This window comes from Ornithodoros turicata, unplaced genomic scaffold (genome assembly GCF_037126465.1).
Source record: "Ornithodoros turicata isolate Travis unplaced genomic scaffold, ASM3712646v1 Chromosome16, whole genome shotgun sequence".
Taxonomy (NCBI): domain Eukaryota; kingdom Metazoa; phylum Arthropoda; class Arachnida; order Ixodida; family Argasidae; genus Ornithodoros; species Ornithodoros turicata.
Window position 1 is genome coordinate 3662447 of NW_026999320.1, and position 9634 is coordinate 3672080.

General features: G+C 45.8%; 2 protein-coding genes across 2 annotated transcripts; both read right to left on the minus strand.

Moving 5' to 3' along the window:
* Positions 1–6768: 6768 nt before the first annotated feature.
* On the minus strand, positions 6769–7647 carry LOC135372682 (protein FAM200A-like). Its single transcript, XM_064606178.1, has one exon. It carries the CDS (start codon positions 7645–7647, stop codon positions 6769–6771), a length of 879 nt encoding a protein of 292 aa, XP_064462248.1.
* Positions 7648–7757: 110 nt separating this feature from the next.
* LOC135372683 (protein FAM200C-like) lies at positions 7758–8309 on the minus strand. Its single transcript, XM_064606179.1, has one exon. It carries the CDS (start codon positions 8307–8309, stop codon positions 7758–7760), a length of 552 nt encoding a protein of 183 aa, XP_064462249.1.
* Between the last annotated feature and the right edge of the window lie 1325 nt (positions 8310–9634).

Genomic DNA, 9634 nt, shown 5'->3' on the forward strand with positions numbered 1-9634 from the left:
GCGACGGGTTATAAATGTAAAAGAAACATTACCCTTTTTTTTTTCGAGAAAGCAAGTGGTTGAAGTGGCATTGCATAAGTGTACGCAAAAGAGCATGTTTGCAAACAAGTCGAAGTATCTGCAACATAAGTGCAGACGGAAGAGATGTTTTGGGGCAGAACGCAACATAATTTGCTTGTCGTCTGCCGTTTTTGTGCTCCTCCGTTGTCAAATATAAACAGTGAGCGCCGAAGCACACTTGGTGGTAGCAGATAAAAGACAAAAAAAAACTATTATACTGCTTGTTTCTCGAGCACTGCCACAGCTTTCGATGTATAGTGTACCACCTTATGATTGCAACAAGACCATGCCCTCATTAATAGTATCGTAGCTTCACTGCAGATTTAATACCTTGTCACAGTTATATTTAGCAACGGACGTACCGAGAACAACTATGTATGTTGAACTTTTTCATGTGCGTTTAATTGCAGAAATTCGTTACAGAATTTTTACAAAAAGGCTACTCCAGCAAAATAAATGCCGCTCCAGCATAGGGCGTCATTGGGAAACTTACGCACACTGGCTTACACAACAATGAAACAAAATTTAATATGACGTTTTGATGCCTCTTCGGGCATCATCAGAATGAAACAAGAAACCGTCATCCGAGTTCTACTTATAGCTTAGTCATGACCTTGTAGCAATCAGGTAATGACCGTTTGTAACTGTTACCTGCGCTTTCATCACGGTGAATATGCCAAGAAAAGAAAACGTGTCATTGAATTATAATAAAAAAAGTACGCCACCTAGAATCATGCGCTCAACCGCATTTGTTCTGACTAGGTTTTTGCCACCTCCTGATGTGCACGTCATGTAACCTAAATTTAATTATGTAAATTTTTGCGAAGTCAACTCAGAAATTTGACTAGTAAAGGTCACTTTTTTACCCCACCAACATGACGAGCGTACCGAATTTGCTCAAATTCATGATAATTGACAGTGATGTTCAGGATCTATCCTATCGGGAAGGAGGGAGGAGGAGGAGGAGTGTCGTTGGGAGGAACCCGAGAGGTCTGCCTGCCTGATTAGGCGGCATGAAGGGAAAGGTGGTGGAGAGGAGGAGAGGAAAGGGTGAAGTGGAAGACCGAGGGGAATCCGCTCGGGGGGAGGATAGCTGCGTCCATGGGCCGACTTCAGGGGAACTGTGCCGGCATACGCCTATTACACATCTGAGGGAAACCCAGGAAAACCCCCAGACGGCACAGCCGGCCCGCGGATTCGAACCGCGGACCTCCCAGTCTCCAAGCCCACGCGTTACCGCTGCGCCACCGGAGCTGGTCCTATCGGGAAAAATAGCCGAACATCGTGCTTCTCGAGGCACTTCAGTAGAAAAAGTGAACGTCCCTGAAATTGGGAGAGGGAAGATATGGTCTCAGCCGAAGCCGGACGCGATAAGCTATGTCTCTGTTATCTCTTTCTACCATGCCGGTGTGGGCTGGGTTTCCAACCTCCTTTCGTCGGACTGACAATTATTCCGCTGAAAAATCCGTTGAGCGCTATCCTCTGCAAGCCCCGTAGAGCATGATTTTCGGCTTCACATTGGTGGAGTAAAAAAGTCACCTTTACTTGGCAAATTTCCGAGTTCACTTCGCAAAAATTTACATAACTAAACTTAGGTTACATTACATGCACATCAGGAGGTGGCAGAAACCCAGTAAGAACAAATGCCGTTGACCGCATGATTCTATGTGGCGTATTTTTTTAATTAAAATCCAATGACACGTTTTCTGGGACACCCTATATGTTCGTGTGCCACGATCTTTGCATTGTGAGAGCCCAAAGAATCACCTGTCTTTAGCACTTGCTCGCCAACTTTTTGACATGTGTTGCTTTCTGTTTCGTCCAGGTTCTCCCACTTTCCATCGAAATGTCATATTAAATTTGATTCATTGTTGTGTCAATCTAGTGTGTGTAAGTTTCCTCAGGTGGGTTAAACTGCAGGGCAGACATCCTGTAGGACAGCGTACGGAACTGCTGGACGACTAATGAGCTAAAATTCATTAATTAACTTATTACCTAGATGTTTCAGGGAAATGTAGAATTGGAGCCAGTCATTATTCAAATCCATCGTCCTTATTCAATACCATGAGCTGTGAACCTAGTTCGAGGTATAAATTGCCAAATTTCGCTATGCAAATGGTCGAAACCAGAACTACGCAGTACTCGCGCGCAGTAATAGTGACAGGCAGTCCCGGTTAGAGGGCACGTGCTTTGCAACGATTGAGCTGATTGGAGTAGGCGCTAAGCTGGGACCGGTCTCCGACCATGCTAAGGTGAAGGCCTCGTCGCTATTTTCGGCTCATTTGCATAGCGAAATTTGACATTTTGTAGTTCAAAGGAAGTTCGCTTCACAGGGTGTTTAATAAGGGAGGTGGATTTGAATAATGATTGACCTCAATTCTGCTATATCCCATTTCCCAAAAAGCATCTAATGAATACGTTAATTAATTTTTGCTAATTAGTCGTCCAGTAGTTGCAAATGCTATCCTACAGGATGTTCGTTTTGACGTTTAGCCCACCTGCTAAAACAGTATCTATGTTGCTCTGCTAGCATTTTTATAAAAAATATCTAACGAATAAAAAAACAGCCTATATATCGCACAGAATAGTCCCAACGAGGTCAGGCGTGTCTATAGATTTGGTCATAATTTATCCTCATGAAGCACAATGTATTGATGAAGCAACCGTGTCCCCACCATGTACGCCACTCCGGGGTCTAACCAAGTCGGGCACAGTGTTTGTCAGTAATCCCTCCATGGTAGTGGTGCCGTGGTAACTTCGTACGGCAGGTCTTAGTTCGAGCTGTTGTTTTTGCAAGCCGTGAGACATTGCACTGCGTGTAAGTGGAAGCGTTACAGCCAGCCGGCGGCGGTTTGATCAGTTCGTTATGGAAAGTCGATGTGTGAGGATCGTGAGGATGTGGTTGTGAAAATGAAGCAATTCCGGGGTTTCCCAATAGGATTTCGATGACTCCTTCACACTCACATGTTGTTGTAGCAATCTGATTTGCAATGGTTTTCTTGCAAGTTAAGTGGCAAGCAATCGAAGGAGTCGTCGCGAGCTGGTGGTGAAGCTCAATCTCGCCGACTTTGGATCGAGAAAGGCAAGGTGGACGGGAAATCACGAGTCCCCAAGTCTAGGCAAAGACAGAAAAACACGAATGCTGAGCTTCATAACGTAAAAGCCTCAGTCTCGGCACACAGAAGGACGACGCGCAACACACGACTCATATTTTACATTATAGTGTTCATCCACCAGCTAGCCTGCATATGCGCCATTTTGTCAGATCATAGTTGAAAAGCTGACTTCTGATATGTTGCCTTCGCTATTCGTTGGTGGAACATTGAGGATAGGTGCCCCATGAGTAAGTTTTATCGATTACGGCATGCGTGTTGATGATGAACGGTGCGCTCGTTCTGAACTTGCACCTGGTACGCTTTCAAACACGTGTTAGTGAGGTTTGTTGCTCCTGTTTACTGTTTCGTGTGGGTCCTGGTTCGTGTGGTTCCGTGATTTGAATACCCGAAACTCTGAAGCCTCAATTTAGGGCCTTTTTTGGGCAGTTCCATTTGCAATATCTAGTGTATTTCTTGGTGGACCTGACTAAGTTCGCTGCGGGCTTTCTAATTCTGTAGAAAAACGTTATGTTGCCTTGGGAAATTTTGGAGTTCAATTAAAGAAATTCAGTTGCTTTTATTTAAAATCAAATGAAAATATTTTTGCAATGTCGCAAATTTAGTTGTCACACAAATGCCGTTAACCTCGTATTTTTCCGTCGCCCCGTTTTTTTATAAAGTCCGAATGACTTGCTTTGTGAAACACCCTGTATGTGTTGTGATATTATGGACATTACTATGTATGAAAGATGAAAGTCACTGAAAAGGGTAGCTAGCTGTAGGACTCGAACCCACATCTTCTGAACATGAGACAACTGATGTTTTGAGGCTGGAACTGATTGTGTGAACTGATCAGTGACTTTCATCTTTCACCACATCTTCTGGACTGCCGGTCCAAGGTTCTGCCAATTGAGCTAAGCTAACACGCCTTCTCAGCGACTTCCAGGGTGCGTCATCTGAAGGGAGAAACCAGCCACTCTCTCTCACTCATCCTCCTTGTTGTTCCAGCCTCAGAACATCAGTTCTTTCAATTACTATGTAGTCATCGTCAAGCCCTTCATAAGGGCCCCTACCCAGGAACAGAAACCGAAACGAATATCGGTTCGGTTACGGTTCAGTGTTTCAAAGCTCTGAAAGCGGTTTCGGTAGCGGGATTCGTCATTTGAAAGTTTAAGGTCACTGGTAACCAAATAGATCAAGTGGTATTACTTTCGGTTTTCACTTTGACGTATCTGCTGACTGCGTGTATGTCGCAAAATGAGCTGCAAACTGCAAGCGGGTAAAAATGAACATATCCGTCTGTTGTGCTCCGAAAGGGTGGCCACTGCCTGCTAGGGCGAGACGTTGGATGTCTGCGGTTAGACGGCTAAGTGGTTTATACTAGAGGAAGGATAGGGGAACTCCCCTAGACATTAAGGCTACTGGGGGACGTCTACTAGTCATGTCAGGTGCGGATACAGCCAGAAAAGCCAGACTGCAGAGAGAACAACAAGATACTGATGGTGGGAATCACAGTCGGACCCCTCGATTCCCGATCAAGTGTCAGGATAGCGTAATCGACGTTAATGCTGACCGGTTATCAACACGGGCGGGTTGGATTACCGATGCTGTCTGGCTTTTTTGACGGCTATCACGTTTCGACATTCCAGCCGCGTTGATGCTTCCACTGGTAAATGCATTCATATGCTGAACGTTGTTCGAACGCAGTGACCAGGAGGAAGTTAAGGACGTTGAGTTACACATTGTTTTGTACAAAATGTCCACAAAGGCCTTTGTTTTCATAATTTTTAGTTTTTCTATCGGGTGCAAAACTCACCTGGCCCATGGATGCGAACGTCACCATTCCATCCCCTATGCAAATAACTAATGGGCTCGTAGATGTAATTGTGTCCTTGAAAGAAAGAATGCGTGAGTTAGAAGGACAATGGCGCATGTTACTTCGTTGTCATTTACTTTCATGTAAATTGGTTCAGTTTTACAAGTAAGAGAGTCAACTATAGCCCTTTACTATGAAGCGAACTACTTGTAGCGAACTAATTGTTCACTGATTCAGCCAACTGTGCTGTGATGATGACGTTCGCGTCGACATCATTTGTCAGATGCAAAAGGATGTTGCCACTCCATATTTATTTATTTATACCCCAAGGTCAAGAGACCCCAAAGTCAAGAGACCTTACGTTGGGGAGTGGATTAACATAAACAATTGGTGAAGATATTCCAAATCCAGTCTTGCTATTTATGGGTTTACCGAGGCCAGAGTACAGTCCAGTAAGTGGGCCACGGTTGGCATTACATGATGTTGGCTCCCTTTGTATGTGCCACGATTCGAGGAATTTTCTCGGTCCGCACCGCTGTTCGCGCGCCAAGGTGACGGCACCTTTATAGTCGAACACGTGTCCCGTTGTCCAGCAGTGGTCCACGAGCTCAGTCTTTGACCTAGTTGTGTTGGTCGCACTGATGATGTCTCCCGCATACGAGAGGAAACGTCTAACTAAATTGTTATTTCTCGTTGCGTTAAGTCGGTGACAATTTTCATTCTCCAATAAACAATTGGTACACGCATACACGTAACATAAGGAACACCAGCTACATTTGGAAACCTATTTGGAAACAAGAAAAGTGAATGAGATTGCGCAACAAAAAGAAAACATATAAAAAACAAAACAAACATACATCACTATGAAAACAATGTATGGAAAAGGAAAAATATTTCCAAATCCGCATCAGTATGAAAACAATATAAGACATCTCCCCAATTTCACATATACAGGGTGTCTTTTTTTCGATACAGATTTTTCATTAAAAAAAACTATAAGGGCTGTAGACAAGCTGTTTTCACTTCTATCATCTTTGGGCCGACGGACGTTCTTGACCCTTAACCGTCAAATGACTAATTACCAAAAGATCGTTAATCAAATTTTTAATTATAAAAGCTACGAAGTGTCCCAATGAGAACATCTGTTCCCTTCGGTGACCTGATATCGTATGCGTTTTCAGAACAAAAATCCGTTCGGTAGATCGTCCGCAAAAAATTCGTGAAGGAACACCATTTTTTCTTTATTTTGTTCATTGCGCATCTTTCCCGTCTTTTCTTCATCAGACCCGTCTTTCCTTCACCCCAATGTGTGTGTGTGGGGGGGGGGGGGAAGAGCACACTGTTGCCTCTTGCGTCCTGGCAAAAGTTTGGCAGGAAATGCAGCCCAATGTAAGGGCAGTTCCGACAGCGCAGTGGTTCTCCACGTTTCTAGCTCCCCGGACTCCTTTTGGCAATCGTCGAGACGTGCTCCCCCCCTCCCCCCCCTATGCGCGCTGGTGCGAACTACGGAGGAACAGATGCCCGACCACACGAGTACAGTTAGACGGCTTACCGGGTTGCCGAAATACGGTGTCCACTTACGGAAACTACTTTACTCAAGGTTGACTAGGACCACAATGTCCACGGGACCTCGTGTTGGTAATCTGAACATTAATATGTAACACTAGAACGCATATTCCATTTTCAGCATCGCCGACGCAGTCCATATTTTAAATAAAAGTGAGGAGGGGAGAACAAACGAGTGATAGGCAGGTACAATTACGCCACGCGTCAGTGGGAGTTCCGAACACACAACGGTCAATGCGACAGTTGTGACTGCCTATTCTTCAGGAGTTCCTCGATTCGCGGAGCTGTGCACGAAAGAGCGCAGCGCAGATTAGATTCTACATCTAGGCTGCTTCGTTGCTTCGATTTGATCTGTAAAAGCGCCGAGAACCCAGACTCGCACAGGTAGGTTGACACAAAAGGAAGGAACGTGCGAAGCGCTTCTTCCGAAACTTTGGGGTAAGAACAGCACATCAGCGGCCAGGACTCTGTTATGGTTTTCCCTTCGAACGTATCCTTTGCTCCGGAATCAGTCTGCAGTTCCAAAAATTCATCCTGACAATTATCTAGCACCTTCCCCACTGGGAGCTTGAAAGAGTTCCGCACAAGAGCCAAGTCGTCGTCCTTAAGTTCAGGGAAGTACCTGTGGAATTCCCCTTCCAAAGCTGTCAAATGGAGCAGAATTTCTTTTCTGGCGAACGCTGGAACTTTGCCATCATGGTAACTCCCGCTAAGCGTTGAGGACAGCTTCTCGAATATTGCGACGTTGCCTCCCTTCACTTTCCTTTTCCAGTTTTGCATTTTGCACAAGAAGGCCTTCAGTGAATCGATGAACATGATTATGTTCGTGTTTCTTCCTTGAACCTGAAGGTTCAGCTTGTTCAGCTGCTCAAACATGTCCACCAAGTACGCGAGACGCAATATCCACGCTGCTTCGCTCAACCAGGCGAAATACGTCGTCTTGCCCTGTTCTTGGAAGAATACCTTAAGCTCTTCACGGAGTTCGAACACCCTGGCAGTCACGTTTCCCCTTGAAAGCCAACGAACGTTCGTGTGAAAAAGGAGGAACTGATGTCCTGCGTCCATATCACTGCACAGCTCCTTGAAGAGTCTCGTGTTGAGAGCTCCCATTGACAAAGTTGACAATCTGGATCGTTTGATCCAGGACCTCTTGCAAGGAAGTTGGAAGCGTTTTTGACGCGAGCGCTTGACGATGGATCATGCAGTGGACACTCTTGACCTCACGAGCTCGCTTTTTCACGGCAGCCTGAAAACCCGATTTCGACCCAAGCATAGCCGGCGCTCCGTCCGTACAGCAACCGCAGATGTTGTTCCATAAAAGAGGACACTTTTTCGAAGACATCTGAGGCTCTTGTTGTAGTTTCTAACGTAGAGCAAAAGAGGAACTCGTCTTTAAATGAAGCAGCGTGCACATATCTGGCGAACACCAGCAGCTGAAAGCATGATGCCACATCAGTAGACTCGTCCAGCTGAATTGAGAAGAGTCCAAATGCTGCGGATTTTATTTGCTGAACAACTTGATCCCTGATGCCGTCAGCCATGTCACTTATTCGTCTTTGAACAGTGCTGTTTGAGAGAGGAACAGCTGCCAGTTTATGCTCTTGCTCCTTATTCAATAATATTTCAACCATATTGAGGGCATATGGTTTTATCAAGGGTTCGCCAATGGTGTGTGGCTTTTTTTGCTTCACTATTTCCAGTGCTATGACGTAGGAAGCTTCCATAACGTTGTGGCCTGCAACTTGGAAGGCTCCCGTAGAGTCTAGCTTCATCTTTTTCAGGATGTTTTAATGACGCTGGAAAAAGCACTTTTCCTTATCGCTGTGCTGAGGGTGACCACTGTGCAAATGTTCCTTTAGCTTGGTCGGCCTCATAGAGTCGTTAGACTAGACCTTGTTACAGATCTTGTTATGACTGTGCATGTGAATCCGTACTGAATGTACGACTCATTGTACCCTCTTCTTTTGACGCTCATTGTAGCCTTAAAGACCTGTAAAACAGACAGGGACCATCTGATGTCGGGTAAATGCTTCACCTTCTTCACGGGGACCGTATGAAAAAAGACAACGTAAAACGCATTGGCCTTCTCGCTATACTTTGAGCAGCTGTTTTGGCGGCCAGCTTAATGGCTTTGGCGGCCAGCAGTATGAAATGATGGACCCGAGTTGCATCACCAGCGGCATGGCCGAGCACAGTAACACGCTACTCAGTGACGATTACCAAGGTCTCGTGCCAAGGACTGGGAGGTGGTGGGTTCCATGCTCACTGCTGGACGTCCTCTCTGGGTTTTTTTCTGGCTTTCCTTCAGACGTTAAATATACAGGCGTAATGCCGCTCCCTTAGACGTTGGACAAGGACGTTTCACCCAAAGTCAGGAATCGACAAAGCAGGTTACTTCGACTGTGATTAATTATAGCGACACCGTAATTCAAATGTGTTCACTCCATTCTTATCTTGTTGGACAGGCAACAATCCTAGCACCCGCCGCGCTGACGATTTCTTCATACTCAATTTGTTGCGCAGGATCTAAGGCTCCCGTTCAACTGACATGCCCACAGAGTCAGCAAGTCCGCATCCTGGGTGAATGTACGACAGCTTCTAATTACCTTAATCGAGATAAAACCGAGCCATTCCCAACTCGCAGCTTGTTTTCGAATCAGACAGAAAGGAGGAGTCAGATCTGAGCTAGCAATCGTAACAGGCACTGGTATTCCATATTCCAGCCACCACCGGGGAAGCGTTCCCGGGATGACAAGTGAGGAACCTGCGTCCCACATTCTGATTTAGGGACTTTTCTCTCATTATAGCCCTGCCACGGTGGCTTCTTGATCACACGGTTACACTCTCATACGTATGCCATAACTATGCCGTAACAGGCCCGTGAAGCTTACCGGGTTGCTGTCACTGCTCGCTGTTCAAGGAGCTTGTCAGCACTTCGTAACGCACGCCGCGTACAAACTGCGACATCTTAAGTGGCTACTAACAGGTGGCTACTAACAGGTGGTCCTACTAAAAAGCGAAGGTGGACCAGGTCTAGGCGGGCCTAATTCCTCCCCTGGAGGCATGAAATTCCTCCCCAGGGGGGAATTCCTCCCCG